The sequence below is a fragment of the Ptychodera flava genome, chromosome 20 (assembly GCF_041260155.1).
Source record: "Ptychodera flava strain L36383 chromosome 20, AS_Pfla_20210202, whole genome shotgun sequence".
NCBI lineage: Eukaryota > Metazoa > Hemichordata > Enteropneusta > Ptychoderidae > Ptychodera > Ptychodera flava.
Window position 1 is genome coordinate 24,552,689 of NC_091947.1, and position 21,284 is coordinate 24,573,972.

General features: G+C 35.9%; 1 protein-coding gene across 2 annotated transcripts in view; it reads right to left on the bottom strand.

The window, feature by feature from the left end:
- Window positions 1-20,989, bottom strand: part of LOC139120380 (prominin-1-A-like) — a 94,671-nt gene extending 73,682 nt beyond the window's left edge. The window contains exon 1 of one of the 2 annotated variants that reach the window (XM_070684754.1): window positions 20,151-20,989. In XM_070684754.1, the coding sequence (XP_070540855.1) occupies window positions 20,151-20,394 (244 nt within the window). In that variant the 5' untranslated portion in view covers window positions 20,395-20,989. The remainder of the gene's footprint in view (window positions 1-20,150) is intronic. The other variant, XM_070684755.1, reaches the window with a different exon arrangement.
- Between the last annotated feature and the right edge of the window lie 295 nt (window positions 20,990-21,284).

The window sequence follows — 21,284 nt, forward strand, 5'->3', positions numbered from 1 at the left end:
CATGATGATGGCACTAAATATGACTCTAATGACGATCTGCAGTTGTGTATGACTGCACTCAGATGAAATTAAATGTAACTGTGCGATCATTTTTAGAACCAATAGTACAGATGATGACCAGTAAAACGAATATTCTAACTACTTACATCAAGATAATAAGTCATCTACTAATATCTAATATACATAATCTGATCTGAATGAGGTTGGACTGAGAATGGTCAGTGTTTTATGCTAATGTTCATGGTTGGAAACCCAGGTGACATTTCTGTTGTCTCCTCATATCAGATTGCATATACAAAGCAGAACCCAGGTAACAGCAGTGGGTATATCCCTCATAAAATTTACCTTGGTACTGCCTGTAACATAAACACCGATTGTATGAAAAAAAAAACAAGTAAAAACTAAAAGATTGCTTTGACACGCAAAATCAGGATAGCATATTAACGTTTCTTGTCAGTTCATAATCTTCTTTTCAGCTTTTGCGAGCACGTAATCTACATTACAGTCATGTACTTTGAATTATTGTCAGATTAAGTGATGGAGAGAGTGATACAAAGTAATCAAGTGATAGTTGTTCTGAGAGGATTAAGGGATCTTCGTTTTCAATGACCTCACCTCTAATTCCAAGAAAATACAAGCGTAATAATAGCACACTAGCACAGCTAGTGGCTGTGACTTTCAAAAAAAAATGTTGATGTTCATCAAATACTGACGTGAATTGTGGTTGAATGTTACATATGATGAATATCTCAGATTTTCTGACTTGTCCAATATTTTGATGGTTATTTTGTAATTTGTGATGACTATGAAATCTCTGAAAAAATTTAAGACTTTTATTCTTTCTCTCTAATGATCTTTCTTCCTTAGAGGGTTGACTGTAGCTGCCATCATGTCTTTAGTTTTGTATCACATATACAAAATGAGTTTTCTATTTTCATCGCGTCCAACCAGTTAGTCTGTAGTTAGCAAAAACACTATTCTAAAGACTACTTCATCAGTTGTATTTACTTTCGTACACATTTAACCCTTTCTGACCTGATTTTTAATGTAGTATGTGCCTCCGAAGTGAAAGACTTAAACTTTTGCTCACACTTTTCCAAAGGAATTTTTCACCCATTCTCTTTCAAAATTAAGAATAGAAATAAAAGGTCACCTAAAAAAAATTTGGTACTTAGAGAAACAAATTACCAAAGATTTACCCATATTTGAAGTTAAAAATGGCTGTCATCCCTGTGTTAACTCTAAGGAGAAAAATAAAATTTTCGATTTTCAAAAAACTAAGACAGTGAAAGTTTTTCTTTTTCCCAGGGCTTCAAAATGAGCCCCAACAAGTGGTAGATCAGAACAGAATTGGAAAAGTTTGAGAGTCCAAATATCCATCCCCAAGGCACATTCTACCTTAAGCTCATACGTACACCGGAGCTTAAAGGAGCCTTAAACTATAAAGAATGGCTGAGAAGAGAGTCTATTTTAAGACATTCACTCAATGAGCTAAAAGCAGTTTAAAACCAATGAAAATTACCTCGTTGCTGAGAATTTATGAGATAATGTACATGTGTAGTCTATAGGTTGATGGTCTTTAGTGGACAGCATGCAGGTGTTGATTTTAATGCTGAAAACGTAGACTAAATTTTCTTGTAAATTGTGAACAAAGCAAAGGTAACAGACAGTATGAGAATGTATTACTCAGAGAATGGCGATGACTATAGTAATTGACTAAGTAACAATATACAACAAAAACACTATGCCTAATGCACAGACAGCTCTTTTTTCTTCTTCTTAGAATAGAAATCACAATATTTTTTCTTCATGCATTCTTAAAGTGGCTGGAACTTCCTTTTCACAGAGATAACAATACCGGACAGCGCAAATCTGACTTTGTGTTCTGTCTACTTTGGAAAAGCAGGAAGTATTTCCGGCTGTATCATGGAAGCATCTTCCAATCAGTTCCAAGTTTCAGGAGCATGATGTTAGCTTTTCTGTGGGAGAGGCTTTGCATGATAATAAAGAACAAAAAGACTATGCAGTGCATTCTGGGATAAAAAAACTTGGCAAGGCATTCTGTGATTTGCCATCTTCTAGAAAAATTTGCATAAAAAAAATCAATTTCATTCATCAATTCACGAAAGAAATTCTGACAGCAGGACTGGGGCTGTGGGTATTGAGCAGCTCATGTTTCATTTCCAAGCATCAATCTCACTCCTAGCAAAGCCTGTGCCTGGAGGCAGCATTTGTCTCTGTTTCTATATCATGAATACATCTCTCCACGTAAGACGTACCAGCACTTCTGATGCCCTGTGATTACCTAAGCTTTTACATGGCAATATCAAAATGACAAATGGTATGAATACTTTGGCACAGAACAGCTATTGCTACAGCGTCTAAACCTTAAGTATCAGTAGACTTACCATCTTAGACTACGTTAGTTTTGTGCAAAAAATAAATCTTGGCATTTGGCGCATTGTTACCTTAATCATTTGATTTTAGCACTAGCAAAGGAATTCAATGTTATCTATTAAAGTGATGTTTTAGGAGAGGAGAGGCAACTGTACTTTGTGATCAGAAAAGTGTTGTCGACAGGATTTAAAATTATAAGTTTTTCCTTTCTTTTACTTTTCCAAAAGCAACTTTCTTTTGCATTTTTGCAAAGCTACACTTCAGGTTATGAAACCTAGGCTAGATTCTAGACTTCTGTGAAGGTGTAGAAAATCACCCATGAAGAAATCAGAAGGCTTTTATTCAGCGCTATGTCTCAGCTGGTGTTCTCTAATCATTGGGCCAAAGTGGTCAATGAGAAATCAATGAAAAATTGTGATAAAGGTTGTAGATTAAAAGGTTCAATGTAATCACCATTTAAAAACCTATGACAATAGCAGAGTTTGATTGTAGCAGGAGCAGTACTGGGTTTAGTGAGTGATGAAAATATGAAAATTCTTTGCCTTCAAAGTTTTGTTCACTAATAGTAATAGCAACAACATGCATATGGTTTTTTTTTATTTTCACACTCCCACATATTCTTTTGGCAAGAGAAGCCTGTCTGAGAGATGTTTCCTTGCAAATTTCTTGTAGTACATGTACTTATTCCTTATATTTTCATACCCTGCAACCCTTTAGAGCTTTAAGGGTTCATCACTATGAACTTGACAGGTCCATGATGTCATATCATACATGTACATGTCATGTGTAAAATGGAACATATTTATCTAATTCAAGATTCTCACCGTACTTATCTGTAAACCTACATTTCAAAAGTTGCCAATATGCAGCTTGCTGGATTAAAACATGTGTGAAACAGATGATTCAGACATTGTGAAATATTGAAAATCAATGGAAATTTTGAAGGCCGAATCCTTCATCTGCCCAAATAATTTGCAGAATGATGTAGCACCTTACGGCATATGAATCAATGTGAAGGGCTGGTATGCCAACTGTCTCCTTCTTCTTGGGTCAGACAATACCACAGGCACCTGGGGACAAGCATGATAAAATTGGCAAGTCTAGCTGTCAATCTATAAATCAGCTTTGGATTGATGAATATCTTAACATCTGCAGTATGGAGATACATTACTGGTGCAGTACCGTTACACTTGTGTGCTGATAGAATAAAGCGACTATTTAGCACAGAAGCTGACTGTCAGTACTTAAAGTATTTTACTCCAAAATACTTTCTTTCTCATTTTAACTGAATTCCTTTCCTTTCCCATAGTTCTTGGCCTTTTTTCTTTTTTTTACATAACCATTATAATCGGCTCTAAAATACATTTCCTCTCATACATTCACAATATTAAAAACCCTGGGAGCATTCAATCAAAAATAGGTATTTGCATTGCATTTTATGGACCATAATTATCCAAAATTATTACAAAGTAAATCTGCAAGGTCGGGTTGCAGTTTCTTTCAGGAATAATGGATGTTTTTCTCAATGCCACATTATTGTTATTGGTGATATTATTTCTCTTGCGAATATTTTATTTGTACTGTATTTGTACTCTTTAACAACAATATTCGCAGAAATTCATTTAGCATGTCTTCAAGTAAGTACGTGGTATCTACTGAGATTGTTGTACTCCAAGGTGAGTTGACAATTTGGGACTGGATCAAGACATTTATCATCCTGCGCCACTGAAGAAAGTCAAACTACCAAGTGTACACCATATGGCACATCAATAACAAACTATCAAGTTATTTTGTTTTTTTTCAGCTTTCCGAGAGACAGCATAATTTATTGATATCTACATCTCATTCTCAGAAATGTCTTTTGTTTCTCCTCTGTAAAATGTAACAGAGTGCTCTATCCCAATCCTTTCTCATTTATCAAACTTTTATTCATTAACATATTTTGCATAATGAACAGCATATTTATAAACAACATGTCTTTGACAGGAATAATACACGATAAAGAATATGTTTATGCAATCACCACAAAGTATTTCTCATTAAAAAACATTCTGTACCATAAACTTACAACACATCATGGAATGGAAAGTAAGCATGCTAATGTGACAGCATAGCAGTCGCATTATAAAGAGGTAGTTGCACAGTTCCAATTCCATCATAGAGTGATGATGACATAGCAAAATGCACTATAAATGTTACTATACATGTACCTATGTCTAATTTTTTCATTTGCATGTTGCTACTCTCCCTGGATGAACAAGACAATAGCAAAAATAGTTATCAGTCGTTGAAAGGTTTTTTCTTGATTGATCTTTGTTGACAACGTCATCATTTCAACATTTCTTCATAGGGAAGATGAAACGTTTCATGTTTAAACATTTAATGAAAAACAAATCAAAATTTGAAATTTCAAAATTTGAAATCCAAAACAAGTAATGATTTTTAACAATTGACAGATCTGGGGTACCTTTATCAAGTTGCTTCATTAAAATAATTGTCACACTTCCAGAAACAAAAAATATGAAAGTTTACAGATATTTGTGGAAATATTTGAGCTATTATTAGATTATCTCTTCATCATTATGCAACATGTGTATTTGACATCCTCATGTATGTTTCATCAGCATAACCTGAACTTCCTTTGTTAAAGATTGTGTGCATACCTGATTTGACAATGTGGTAACAATGTTTGTATTTCACAAATTCAATGTTGGTAGAGCTGACATTCAGAGTTTTGATTGCATAAAGTCTAGAGTACATTTAATGTTGAAATGCAAATATCTGTATGTTTTTTTATTTCTCGTTAAAAAAACGTCACACAGTAGTACTAAAGACACATATTAAGACTTGCTCTAACTAGATACCACCTCCAAATATATGTTTCTGATTATTATACAAACAAACATCTATCATTGTACAGTGCATTTTTTGCATCTCATATCAAAAACTGCTTACTGAAATACGACCACATTGGCAGCAAACTCACCACTTAGATTTTAACAACCAAGTAATTTTGAGTTGCAGCTCAAAAATGGCCACAGCAAATATACATGTAAGAGCCTGACTACCGGTATAATCAACCAAATCAATCACTAAGGATTGCAATACTGATATTTTCAAAGACAATATGGCTTAATAACAGGAAAACATCTCTCTGAAGATTGGATGGCTCTTTTTTTATTACAATGCACAAAAGATACAGCTAATAGGGCTCTAAGACAAGCTGTAAAATGAATTATTCAAGAAATATCTTTATGCGACTCAGATTTTTTTATACGCATTGAATGCCTAAAGGCAGCCAGTAAAGTAATTTTTAAATCTTTCATTATTATTATCATTTTTATTGATGAAATTTTCATAACATTGTGTGTTGTTATTTGGTAATATAAGTTCTGTTAGTCATTTGTTTATGTTTCCATACAGGTATATAATGAACTAATGAGAAAACTGCATTTATTTTTTCATTCTTTCCATCTTTTTACCCAGACATATTGCAACAGTTATGTTTTGGAGATGCCAGGCATGCATGGACTGTTATGTTTGGAAATTATCTCAATACCATTATCACTTTACCAGACAGTAGGTAAATATACCATGCATATAAAAAATTGCAAACACAAATTAAGCTATTGACATACAGAGAGAGAAACATTTAAGTAAATTTGGTGTATGAAGCACAGTTGCTTAGCCCTGAACTGGCTATTCTTACTCTGTTCCCAACTATCAGTTGGCTATTGTTATGTATAAGGAGAAACTGAGACCAGATTACAAAGACAAATTTTAATTCTTGATGCTGTTTAATAACCATTGCACTTGATTTTCAGGTAACCCTCTCATAAATGTTTTTGGCTGTGACGGTGAATTATGATGGCAATTTTTTTTGCTGGCGCAGGATCTGTACAGCAGCTGCTTTCCATTGGGGCTATCAAATACAGTTCTGTAGAATACACAATTCCAAGGATACTTTGAAAAGTAAAGTAAACCCTGGATGAATCCCGTGTATGAGTGACACTGAGTTAAAGTAATATGTGCCTTCAATGAAACTTTTAACCATTCTTTTTCCACATCAAAAATAAAAGTCAGGGGTCACAATGCAAATTTTGGTAACAGAGAACAAATTACCATAAATGTACCAGTATTTGAAATTCAAAATGGCATCCAACCCTGTGTTAACTCCATGGGTAAAAATAAAATTTAAGATTTTCACAAAACTAAGACAGTGAAAACTTTATTTGCTCCAATTTTCAAACAAAGTGGTAAATTAATTTGGTTTCCTGTTTTTTTCAGCCACTTTCTGCCTCATCTCTATTTTTACCACTGTGGCAAAGTAATATTCACTCTTTATTTTTGCAATTGTATACAGATTTAACTCTACCTCTATAAGAATTCTGTCAATCAGTAAACTTATCCTATTTAATTTTGAGGTGTGAATGTAAACTCATATCATACTGAATAGGCATATGACAAGGTGACGTTTTAATATTCCTGTTTCCCTGGCAACACGTGATGCAGCCAACAATCCTGCAAACACTTGAATGAACTCAGTCGCGTGTGAAAACCAAATTTTCCTGAAAAAATATTCCAATCACAGGTTTTTATGAAGAATGAAAGGACACATGTGGAATATTCCCTGTAATTTTTATAATTTGAGTACGAATTTCATTGCAAAGTGGTATCACGTCATTTCAAGTGACTGTTCCCGTACAACAAAGGCGATCTTTATTGAAATAAGTATTCAATGGTAAAATTAAATACTTACACCTGTACTCTGTTATTGACAATCGATATACATATGCAATTTTCAGGCTGTGGTCATTTCTAACTCTGTCGGTACTTATTCCTGGCCACTTTATACAAAAAATTCGTTTTATCGCCTGTAATTTATGATGTCTTCATGCAATTCCAATCCATGATTAAAATGGTATAAGTCCTAGCAGAAGGACGTTATGAAATTCCCAAACATATTTCATAAAAATGCTGTCTCCAAAAGGGCTGCTTTTTATAGATTTGTCCTTGACAACAGTTATGAACAGACCAAGTAGGAAAAATGCATTGCAAGTCATAATTTATTTGTTCAGATGCCTCTGGTAAATGTGGTTTATTGTATTTTAGATACCATAAATATTCTTGATGGGGGAGAGTACCACAATCCAATCAAGAAAAAGATGGTTTTCAGAGAAATGATAAATCTCACAAAAATTTCTGAAATGTCTGGTATAAAATTGCAGTGCTGAGGGAATCCATTCTGTATTTGGTGTTGTCCAAGCCTACACCTGGTTTGCCAGTCCTGCATACTCCGTACCATAAGAGTTAATCCGTATTCACTGATCCGTTGGACCAGTAGAAAGGCAAGACCTTGGAGCATCGGATTAGCTCCATCCCGAATCATTTATTTTCAACATTAACAGTGCTATGGAAATTTGAAATGTGACTACCGAAATAAATAAGGCATAACATTTTTTTTTTAAATTATCAAACAGCAGTGTGTATGTTCACTGTTACCCCTCCTTTGTATCTATGGACTACCCTAAAATTTGGAAACAATAGGGTCATCTCAAGTCTGGCCATCTGTAGGGAAATCTAATAGTTTACATCAACACTGCCATATGTTGTTTCATTTTTTTTTCACATGAAATTGTCGAGTATGAATATAAATATTTAATGTCTTTAATACATTTTGCCAGGTGTAGTAATATAATCCTGATAACTAGAAATACTTTATAAAAAAGACTCGGAGAAAACTGTTGCTATGGAATGTTAAGTATTTCGACATCACTTCCTAAATCAAACAATTTTTTTTCAAACTTAGAATAAATTAGGTTAGAAAAATATTCTTCATTGAAATCAACTGTTCAATATAATAATATCTTGTCTAAGTCCTGTTGCAGTCTTTTGTAAAAAAGTTTCACTTAACAAAGAAGACTACTGAGCTTGTCAACTGCCTGTGGTCAGTAAACATGTACCTCATATGCATTCTAGTACATATTTCCTACTCTCATACAATTGCATATCGATTTATCGACTATATAGATTTGGAAAGCCAGATTTTCATGTTTTTTATTATTTTGCAACTATTGTGCATGTACAGCTCACTTGAAGGTCTTCATAGTGCCAACAATCTCCAGCTTGGTGCTTTTCAGCACTTAGACAGATATTGACGATAAGGTGAGTGGTAGTAATTAATGCATTTGATGATCTGTTCTGACAGGTGTGTATGACTGATTTAACATGGACTTAATATGGAGAAGTATTACTCATTTATTACAGCTAGAGTCGTCGCATAACCTTTGACGTTGTATCACATAGGGACATAAATCTGTCGACAGCAACCCTCATACACATCAAAAATTTATCAGAACAAAGTTTTGTCAGCTGTGAAATTACAATGTACATTCACATGGCCTAGATGCAGGCGTCTGCTTGTTTATTTTTATTCTTACGCTGTGATAATGTTCAATACATCTTTCCAGTTTGACGGAAAAAATCCCATTCTCTGTGTGTATGAACATGATTCTGGAGGGATTACGTTTACAATAATAAAGATGGGGGTCCTCACTGAATACTGGTAATCATAAAAGGAATGGACTTTAAGTGTAATCAGATTTAGAGCAGTACGGCGGAATTCTTCCAAGCAGCTTAATCTTCTGAAAAAAGGTGTTTTGCTTGGAGGGCATGATGTAATTGCAGTAATGTGGTGAAATTAGATTTCCGTGAGTGCTAAGATCCACAATAGCATTAGTCAGTGGGTCCTCATTTTCTCATTCAGTACAAACACACTGGCATCTCCTTTCACAATTACCGGGGAGACAAACGCCGAGTAAGTATCAACTACACAAGTCTCCCCGAGAGAATTTTCACGTACGCCTACACTATTTCTCCTATATTTATCACCAACAGGCTAACTAAGGCGATGGAAAATAAACTACTTTCCCTCGATTCTCTCCAAAAAAAAGGATACCAGGAAAAAAGCCCTCTAGACATGATATAACAGGCTTTTTGGGACCATGAAACTTTGAAAATACAACAGAAATGAAGCATTCAATTTCAAGGTATGATATTATTGGTAATGTTCAAAAGTGAATTGCCAGTCTAATATAGGAAACCACTTTTTTGAACGTCTACCCTTTGGTAACCATGTCCCTTCATTCTCTCAAATAACTCTGCGTGGCGGGGCTGTGTGTTACCGGCTGTGTGGTGGGGGGCCTGTAGCTGGTAATAACATGTACACACAGCTCTGACATGCAGAGCTATCTCTCGAACATCTTGAGTGCACAGTGGAGGAGATAACCTGTGGTTAGGCTGGATTAGTTTGTACATAGTCTACCTCTCAAAGTACTTTCCTCTTCCCACTAGTGGAAAGTAATGCTGTTTTAACAAGAACAAATACATTATTAAGCTGATGACACTCACTGTTACTACAATTCTATATGCTTTTCCCAAATGGTGTATTTTCTGGCAACAGTCATAGAAGGTCCATTTCCATTTCATAAAGCTTACGTGATGTCTTTGCATCAACATTGAATATAAAATACATGTACTTCTGGGGAGTTTCTTGTTCTCTAGTTGGTATCAGTTCTTGTAGATTAGCTTCCCACACTGCGACATCCATTTGCAGTGATTACAAGCCCCAACACCAATTTTTTTAAGTATATCAATTATTTTGAGAATCTGAAGTGGAGCAATTTGCATTAGTAGTGTCACTCATTATTCAGGGAAAAAGAAAGAAATATTCATGTTGCATTGCTAACGTGTAATAGACATTTGCTAAAATGTAAAATTCTGTCAAGTAATTAGAAAAAAGAAGACTTTTTTATATTTGTAATGCTCACTTAAATGGTAAAATTGTCACAAAACGGAATACCAATGACTGAACTTTAAATGTTGAAGATGAGAATCACCGATTAATTTTTTCAGCCTTCAGAAAATTCACCCGTCCTCCTGGAAAGTAATTGCTTTACCTTTATGGTAGTAATTGAAACGTCAACAACCACCAATTTACAGAATCGTTCTCAGCGTTCTGCACACTGGCCTTTTCAAGAATCATGCTTTCACACATTTAATGCAAAACCTTGATGGATTTCAAAGAAACATGATATAGAAGCCAGGTAGTCACATTTGAAAAAAATAGTGACAATGTCACTGGTCGCTCCCATATAGTTATCAAAACAAGCTAAAATCAAGCTAAAAGATTTTTTTATCACAAATAGAAACAATTCCCCCAATAAAATAAAATTATACAAATTTCACCAGAATTTGATCAAATCTTACTGACGTCACCCGTAAAAACCTCTACACTAAGTTTCAACTCAATCGGACGTGTGGTTTCAGAGTTAAAAAAAATTTTGATCAAAATGAAAAAAATAGCCAAAAAATGCAAATATGCAAATTTCACCACGATTTGCCCAGATTTGAGAAAGGTCACTCCTATGCACTTCCATACCAAGTTTCAAATCAATCAGACTTGTGGTTTCAGAGAAGAAGATTTTTTGACCAAAAATGGGAGAAAATTACACAAAAATTCATGAAAAATAGCAAGTCCAAGATACTGACCCAAGATGTGCACAATCATTTCAGGTCAGCCCAAAGTACTTACATGCTAATTTTTCATCTAATCTGCTCAGTGGCTATTGAGATTTTCAATAAAATGTAAACTTGTAAACATATATACATATGGCTATGGGAGCTAACAAACGACCAATGGTCGACAGAGCTCTGCTGTGTTATGAAGAGAGCAACGTTTTGTGACATATGTATTGATGAAGAAGGTTGAGATCTTTGATAGCTCATTTCAGGATGGCCTGACCTAAAATGGCAAAATTAGCTGCAAAAATACAAAATTGATGATTTCATCATAATTATGTATAAAAATGTATACCAAATATCAAAGCTATCACATGAGTAACTTTTGAGAAACAAATATTTTGACCAAAACGGCAAAAACTGACCCAAAAATACAAAAATTGAAGATTTCATCAAATTTCACTATATCACACTAAGAGAACCCCCAGGAACCTGTATACCAAATATCAAAGGCATCAGACAAGTAGTTTTTGAGAAACACATTTTTTGACCAAAAATGGCAAAAATAGCACCAAAAATACAAAATTGCAGATTTCATCATATATTCTGTATATCATATTTAGTTTATCTGTAGGAACCTGTATACCAAATATCAAAGCTGTCAGACGAGCTGTTTTGATGAAATAAATTTTTGACCAAAAATGACAAAAAAATTCCTTAAAAATACAGATTTGCTTATTTCATCACAATTTGAACAAATCCAAGTTGGGCTATCCCTAGGGACCTGTATACCAAATATCAAAGCTGTCAGACGAGCGGTTTTGATGAAATAAATTTTTGACCAAAATGACAAAACAATTCCTTAAAAATACAGATTGGCTTATTTCATTACAATTTAAACAATTCCAAGTTGGGCTATCCCTAGGGACCTGTATACCAAATATCAAAGCTGTCAGACGAGCGGTTTTGATGAAATAAATTTTTGACCAAAAATGACAAAAAAATTCCTTAAAAATACAGATTGGCTTATTTCATCACAATTTGAACAAATCCAAGTTGGGCTATCCCTAGGGACCTGTATACCAAATATCAAAGCTGTCAGACAAGCGGTTTTGATAAAATAAATTTTTGACCAAAAATGACAAAAAAATTCCTTAAAAATACAGATTTGCATATTTCATCACAATTTGAACAAATCCAAGTTGGGCTATCCCTAGGGACCTGTATACCAAATATCAAAGCTGTCAGACGAGCGGTTTTGATGAAATAAATTTTTGACCAAAAATGACAAAAAAATTCCTTAAAAATACAGATTTGCTTATTTCATCACAATTTGAACAAATCCAAGTTGAGCTATCCCTAGGGACCTGTATACCAAATATCAAAGCTGTCAGACGAGCGGTTTTGATGAAATAAATTTTTGACCAAAAATGACAAAAAATTCCTTAAAAATACAGATTGGCTTATTTCATCACAATTTGAACAAATCCAAGTTGGGTTATCCCTAGGGACCTGTATACCAAATATCAAAGCTGTCTGACCAGCGGTTATGAAGAAGGAGATTTTTTACCAAAAACGCCTTTTTTGGCACTAATTTGCATATTTTTGGCAATGACAACTTCATTTGAACAAAATCTCATCTACAGCCCATCATCCATGTACACACACAAATATCAAGATGAAATGTGCAGCGGTTTTGGAGTTTTTGATGTTGACGGACAGACATACAGACATACAGACATACAGACATACATACATACAGACATTTTCCTAGCCTATAAAATAGCTTCCATTGCCATATATACATATGGCTATGGGAGCTAAAAAGAGTCATTATGAAAGTACTCAGACGCATTATGTCAGGTTACTACAGACTAAAGATATTTTTATCTCCCAAATGAATACAGATGACATAATGCTTTCATTGACGATCTAGAGTAGTTGAACGTGTGATATTATGAAAATAAATTATTTCATTATCTACACATGTAGCACATTAAACACAGTGAAAACCATAGTTTATTTCAAAATGCCTGCATGAACAATTTTGCTTCCTCAACTGTGTTTTTGTATTTTCATTTTATTTTGCTTTAATTTCTGAGACTACCCATTTTTCCTCTTTTTACTGATAGGTCAAAGCATGCATATATTGCAGATATCTGTAGGACAAATATCTTATATTAGTACACTTCATATGTATGAAATTCAATATTGATCTGCAGATGATGTATTGCCATGTCAGTTCTACTGAACACCATTAATGTAAAAACTAACACCTTACTTTACTGCCGTCACGTTTGTACAAGATCGCTAGATTGCCAGCTACGTCATGCGATGCAATCTGCAGTTTTAAACTGTGACTCTAAAAACTGTGCCATACATTTGTAAATGGAGGTTTTAATGTGATTTCAGATATTGAATTTTTTTTTCTTTGTCTTGTCCTGTTTGCTTGTTCAAAATCAATACACAAGGCAATCATTACCCTATTTGCTGTCTGGTTTACTTATCAAGTTGTGCGTATCATTGCAGATATCAAGGCCAAGCTAATCTGAAGGCCGGATCTAATAGCAATGCAGGTGAAAGAAAGAGTTTCCTGTAGCCCTTTGATCAATAACATGCTGAGTTTTTGAGCTCACTGCAACGCATCAGCGGCCATGTAATATAACGCAGTTTGCCAAGTTAATGTCCCTGCTTGGGCAAATATCCCTCCCTCAGATTGCGAGGTCACTACACTCCAAGGGTTTGTTCACACTATTTGGATAAAAGTTGGAGGAAATCTTAAGCTGCAGACTGACTTGTGCTTGATAAGGATATATGGGAATTAAATTAAACCTTTTGCAAAATCTGACAGGCAACACCTGGGTGCAATGTATGTTGCCTGTGCATCAGGGTGTATTTAAATTACACTAAGACAGTATACATGCAAGGACGCTTTTATTCCATTGCCCCTGTGAAGGAACCTGAATTTCAACTCTCTGAATATTTTCAATCTCAAATTCTCAGTTGTGAAACACTCAATATCACCTAACAACTCAACAGATATCCCCTCCATAGAATTAGGATGTACAATAGTATAAGCTTGTTGCTGGAATCTCAACTGTCCCTTGAAATAGTCAACTTTTACACACAATTGTATTTCTCTAAAAAGGTGTTTGCAAAGAAAAAATTATATTTGTACCAATAGGCCTTCTCAGAAATTCATTGGAAAATTTATTTATTTAACTTTCCCAAGAAATTCAAAATGCTGAGTATGAATTCAGCATTAAAGGGACATTATCGCTATCTTTTGACCCTTTTTACACCAATGTTGTTGCAAACGAGCAGTTGCTGATGTTGTTCGATTTATCAAAAGATGTCTAATAAATGGTCGACCATAGACAACTTCCATCCAATTTTGCCTACACTGTCTAGAAAAACTCAGGTCAGGGGTTAACAGTAGCCCACCTAAAACCTCTGACCCCAGGTTTTTCTACACATTGTAGGCAAAATTGGATGGAAGTTGCCTATGGTCGACCATTTTTTAGACATCTTTCAATAAGTCGAACGACATCAGCAATTGTTTGTTTGCAACACTACTGGTGTAAAAGGATCAAAAGATAGCGATAATGTCCCTTTAATTCTAAACCAGAATAAACAGTCATAGTGAACAGTCAGATTCTGTTGCAACTGTAGACAGATAATTATTTATAAGCTAGTTAACAGGGAGATGTTCTGATAGGGCATGTTTGTGCAATAGCTCAGTGGATGATATTTCTCAGAGCCATCTCTGTCATCAATTACATGGGTCTGTATTGAACTCTGATCACCTTTATATTGTAATAACTCTCACGGGAAATAACTCTATTCCCATAGACAGCTTTCAGTAGTACAGATGGAAACCCTACAGTGGTTTTTATTTCACAAGTTTATACCTCATTCTTGGGGCAAACCAACATTTATGTCACCAATCCACAGCCAACTTGTAAAGTACAATGGCTAGTGCAACCAACAGTTTATTGGTGTATTTTATGTCCTCTGAGAAGGATATAGCATAGGTGAAGTCGTCCAATTAATGAGTAAATCGTCGAAATCAGGCTTGAATATGTTAAAAGAGATCAAATGAATTTCAATGCCCACATCTCCTAACAGTACCATTTTACCTCTTTCTCACCAAAATCAAATCAGTACTAGTAGTTACTCTCACAATATTAAATTTTCCCATTTGAAAACACTTTAATGATTCCTTTGATTTTAATTCTGGCTCTCCTGAGAGCATTTGAATGAATTAAAGGTTTATAAATCAATCTCTCCAATATGACAGAGACGTCACAATTTTTACAAACATCAAAAAATACTTTGTAAAAATGGGTTTTAAAAATTATATCAAATTGAAAATTTCAGGAAGATGACAATTATCCTTTTTTGGCTGTCATTTTTTTTTTCTGTATGCTAGGAAGTTCATTGAGTCAGGGTAAATCTGTGCCAGAGATGTTTTTCTAACAGGTCATGCATGTAAATCTGTGCGCTCAATTGCATGGCTGCAGTCTTAGCATTTGTGAAGGGCATTAATCTGTTAGTGACTGATGTGCTGTCATAAGATGTATAATCTTGCGGCAGTGGAAATTGAAATTGATTGGTTGAGATAATGCTGGCTGACTTTGTCAATTTGGGAATGATTAGATCCCAGCTACACGGTTTTTGTCTGATTTGCATGTTGGCCGCTACGTGCCAATCACATATTACCAATCATGTGAAAGAGGCTCCCCCAAAATTGTGTTAGATTTTCTTCGTTGTTCACGAAGTTGGCGGCTACTCTTCTCATTTATCAACATGCAGTTTAACCCCATTGTTATTCTTTAAGGCTAAGGCTAAGTTGGTTCACAGCAAACTTTCATTGAAATTGTTGAAATTAGAAATTTTTAACTGTCACACTAGGAGAACATATAAAGGAAATCTGAATTCATATCATTTAAGTTAAAGGGAAACAGTCATTGGAACTGTGCCTGTGCGAGTTTCTTGTTTACAAACAAAGTATTTTGTACATGATATCTAGATGCACCTCATCATCATAGCTGCAACATTTAAATTATAAGATGTAGATTATGACAGACATGTTTTAACTTTCATCAATCACCATCGTACCTTGGATACAGTGTTTACATTGGTCGCATGGTTCCCACATGACCTTTGAGCGTAGTTCCGTCGACTGTATCCCTTTAAATGATGATATCTTGGAGTTGAAGGTGAACGATCAGAATATTTCAGATAGGAAGTCAATGGCTAATGCTTTCAATATATTTTTACAACAATAGGGTCTAAATTAGCTACGAAATTTCGCAATCCTATGGCAGAATGTACAATTAATTGTAATAGTCGCTTTGAATTTCAACCGATAAGTTCTGATTTTGTTGAAAATCAACTATCAAAGTTACATATTGCTAAGGCCACTGGTATTGATACTATCAGTGCCAGGTTACTTAAGTTTGCTGCTCCTCATATTTCATCATCTTTGGCTTACATTTTTAATCTTTCTTTAGTGACGGGTAGGGTGCCAACAGAATGGAAAAAAGCTAGGGTTGTACCATTGTTTAAAGAGGGCGATAGAGCTGAGGTGGGTAATTATCGTCCTATATCAGTTCTGCCAGTTGTTTCGAAAGTTTTGGAGAGAGCAGTTCATGATCAATTGTATAGTTATCTTAATATGAATAATATCCTGAACAATGTCAATCAGGTTTTAGACCAGGCTATTCAACAGCTACTACCCTCACTCACGTTACTGACAAGCTCCTTTGTAACATGGACAAGGGAAATTTAACAGGAGTAATCTTTCTGGACTTAAAGAAAGCATTTGATACGGTTGATCATGGACTGCTCCTCCTCAAACTGCACAAGTATGGCATCCAGGATTCCGCTCTTGAATGGTTTCATGCTTACCTATCAAACCGCTCACAAGTTGTTCAACTTAATTCAACTGTTTCCGATAGCATGGATATTTCTTATGGGGTCCCGCAGGGATCCATCCTAGGTCCCCTACTTTTTACTATATTTATTAATGACCTTTCTTCTTGTGTCAGCCAGTGTCAAATAATTATGTATGCTGACGACACGGCTATATTTTATTCAAGCAAGTCAATCTCTGAAATTCAGCAAGTTCTTTCCAATGAAATAATGCAAGTAAAGACCTGGCTAGATAATAATAAGTTAACTTTGAATACCAAGAAAACCAAATCAATGGTTTTCGGTACGGTTAGAAAGTTAAATTCATCATCATCACTTAACATTCAAGTTGCAGGAGATTTTCTTGAACAGGTTACGGATTTCAAATATTTAGGGATTTGGCTGGACTCTAAACTGGATTTTTCCATGCATGTTACAAAAATTGCAGCAAAAATTACGTTAAAGCTGGGTTTTCTATCTAGAATCAGACATTTCTTGCCTGTACATCAACGTAAAGTTTTGTTTAACAGTCTTGTTCTCCCACATTTTGACTATGCAGCAAGTATTTGGAGTAATACACATCAGAAGTATTTGAACATACTTGAACTCCTCCACAAAAGAGCCGGTCGACTAATACTGGAGGTTCCACGGGATACTAGAACAGAATCAGTGTATGAACGCCTAGGTTGGATTAGTCCATCTATTAGATGGAAGCGCCAACTAGCGGCTCTAACCTATAAAGTCATTATAATAGTGCGCCAAGTTATTTGACAGAAATGTTCAATCTTTCAAATTCCATACATAGTCACAATACGAGACATGCTAGTAACGGCAATATTTACATTCATAAAGTGAAACTGAATATGGCAAGCGAGCATTTTCATATTATGGTGCTTGCATATGGAATAGTCTGCCTACTCAAGTTAGATCGGCTCCTAGTTTGGCGACCTTTAAATATAAGCTTAAGGTTGTACACTTTTAACTTTGTGTGAGTGTGAGTGAGTGAGTGAGTGAGTGTTTGAGTGAGTGATTTTGTGTGTGTGTTTGTGTTTTGGTGCTTTTATGTAAGTTATTTGTTCTTGTTTTATTGTGTTGTCTTTTCATTTTTATCTGTTGGTGTAAATTTTCTCTTAATTGTTGTGTTTTTGATTTGTACATCTTGCATGACAGGAGATATTGGAAGAACAGTGTTGGACACTGAATATCGGCCTGTATATGAATGACAAATAAATAAATAAATAAATAAATAAACTAGCCCCACTTCAAGATGATTTTGAGTACATTTATCTTAACACAATTAAACACCTCTTTTATCAAAGTTCATGGTCATACAAAATAAAATTAAAGGTAAATTAAGTTCTAAAAATTAACTGCCACAGTATTGTAACCAATTTCATAGACTGCTCTTAATGGCACTTTCCCTTCCTAATAAATCCTACCTTTTGACGTTGTTGGAGAAACAAACAATTTTGAATATCAAAGTGGAAGCAATGACAGCTAATCCATAAAAATGCAAGCTCTACATCTCGTTAGCTTAATCATTCCAACGATATTGCCGCGCCGACTACTCCAAATTGGGACAATTGGATCCCACAAAATATTCTCAGCCACTCAGCACTGAACAATTATGATGCAAATACCACACAAAAAATGAGATAATTGAAGGAGTTGAATGCTGAACCATTCTGTGTTCACTTAAAAGGGTAATATATACGGAACTAGGCAATGAGAAATGTGTAAGGGGAGAAGCTGCAATAATGGAACATCAGAAATGAAAGGGGGAAAGATCTACTCATAGAAGCGATGACATAGTTAGAAATGGAAGTTGGTTACTGTAAACTGTTTGCACACAGTAAAGAAGGAATGAATACAGAACCGTTTTTTTTTTTAAATTAAACAGACAACAAATGAATGACTTAATGTCTTTAAAAAATTTTACAAAAACAAATAAACTAATAAATAAATATAAATAAATAAATGAACATGAGTTCATTCAACTCGATTTGATGCATCTCATTTATGAATATCTTGTCGAACTTGTCATCTGACGAACATTCGCTGGAAGATCTGAATTACACAAGGGACCCGTTACATGTAAAGTCACCACACAACACTATTTCTGCTACAGGAAGATTGCCGTGAGTGACACTTGCCACTGAATGAAGGGAGATACCACTGCGAAGGCAACTCAAAAAGTAAATTGCAATTCAAACAGGAAGCGAAAAGATAATGTATGGATGGTCCACAGGTGTCCGGAGTTGCCGGTGTACATGCATAGAGAGAGATGGGAAGGTTTGACACGATTTTGCCCTCCGGAATGAAAATCCAATAAAATACGGGGTTTACAGTCAAATAAAAGGTCTACACCGATATCGAAATACCTCTTGCCTTTAACGCTCAAGTATCAAGAGGGCAAACCAGCATTTAGTCTCAATATCGGCCCAAAACTCTCTGGTAACCCCGTTCATCAGGCTGTTACGTACGGCAGCCATTTAGATAACTACTTTTTTCCCATAGTGCAGTGCGGGTTCATTTGCATTCCACATGAACCCGTGACCCGCAACCGCTAAATTTAAATCCACTATCAAACAGGCTACAAGTATTGGTGCACACAACGTCCAGCCTTGCGTTTTGCACAAACTCAAGTCATGGGAAAGTTTACCATTGTTACGTCTGTTTTGATCGTGCAAAGGTCACGAGTTCATCACTTATGCGAGCTGAACCATGGGTAATTTGTCCCGTTCAAAATGGCTGACGTACGTAACACCCTGAGGATGTACGTAACCAGGAATTTTTGGGCCAAAGGAGAGACTAAATAACCATTAACACGTCTCAGGGTTGGACATTAAACGTCAAAGGTATTTATCTGTCGGAGGAAGGTAATTTTTTGACTGCATGCGTTGATATACGTGGATTTTTATTGTCTACAGGATTCCGGAGGGCAAAATCGTGTCAAACCTTCCCATCTCTCTCTATGTATACTCCACGGCAACTCCACGGACCTGTGGATGAGTCCGTCCGTGACAAAGTGACGCTCTTCTTCCAAAATCCAACCCAACAGAAACTTACGTATTTTCTACGCAAAGAAATTATCGAAGTGGAGAGAAAGGAGATGTTTCGCACAATCGGAAAACAACTGTGAACTGTGTGTGCCATGGTAAAGTTTTCTGCGCACCTCATGGAAATACATGTTTCATTATTATTAGTACATCGTTTCCGTTGATGTCAATCTATGTCTTGCATGTTGAACTGTTCATTTTTTTCTTTCTCAGCGAGAGAGAGAGAGAGAGAGAGAGAGAGAGAGAAAGAGAACTTACTGTAGGGAACAGGTTTCCTTTGCACAGCATCGATAAAACTCAACGCAATGTCGATAAACTGTTGCAGGGAATCTTCTGTGTACGTCACGTCTGTCTGGTACACATCTCTGGCCGACTCAGGTAAGTCTGCAAAAATAATATTTCCATCTGAATCTATCCTGTTCGTTGTTCCACTGTTCGTAGGATGATAACTAATCACGACAAACGTTATGCCTGCCATGAGGGCAAAAGTCCTAAACTCCATGTTGATGGTTATGTAAGGCACGGGTATATTGTGACTTGCTGGGGCGGCAGAATCGGGGCAGAAAATTTGAAACTCCCTCCGGGGAAACCACTGTACGGGTGCGGTACGCGACGGTACAGAGTCAACAAGATTCCTGCCTGTGAACAAAACTAAATCCGTCTTTTCCTTTCAAGTGTGGGATTATTGAAAACTATCGTACAAATGGTTCCACAATCATGCAGGTCGGTTGGCAAAACTTCGTTGAAAAGGGTTTCTTGCAGCAGACGACAAACTGTGTACGCTGCGCGGCAAACAAACTGAGCTGAGCGGCAAGCTCGAGCTGGCTTCGGTATACGGTCCAACTTTTTTTGAGCGCGATGGAAGCCTGTTACTCGCAACGTCCCCGGTTGATTTCATGGGCGCGCCCCCGGGATATACTTGTCATGTTCATTGGAGCCTGTTACCAGTGGAGTGACAGTAGGAGATGTGTCTAACTTTACAAGCTCCAGGAATCAGTGACAGTGACAATGACTCACGTTACGTGACGTTGTTGTGAGACACTCGTCACTGGACGATAGCGACCCACTAACTTTTTGGTATGCTGCAACGATACTATAATTGCCTTAGTTAGGGGGCCCATAACCGTCAACACGTCTAATGATGTGCGCCCTCTAAAGGCGTGAAGCCACGATTCCCAAATTTATGAGCACAGATCATGCACTGGCTGGCTATCCATGAGGCTTTCAAAAAACATGATGTGCATTTATCTGCTGTTTTAGGGGCTTATTCTTTAGCACTTTCCTGGATGGCATTATTGCTACGTTGGTTGTTGCAACATGGTTCATGAATTTCTTTCGGCGGGAAACAAAGGATTCAAATTAAATCCAAAAGAAGAATTTACATGAAAGTCT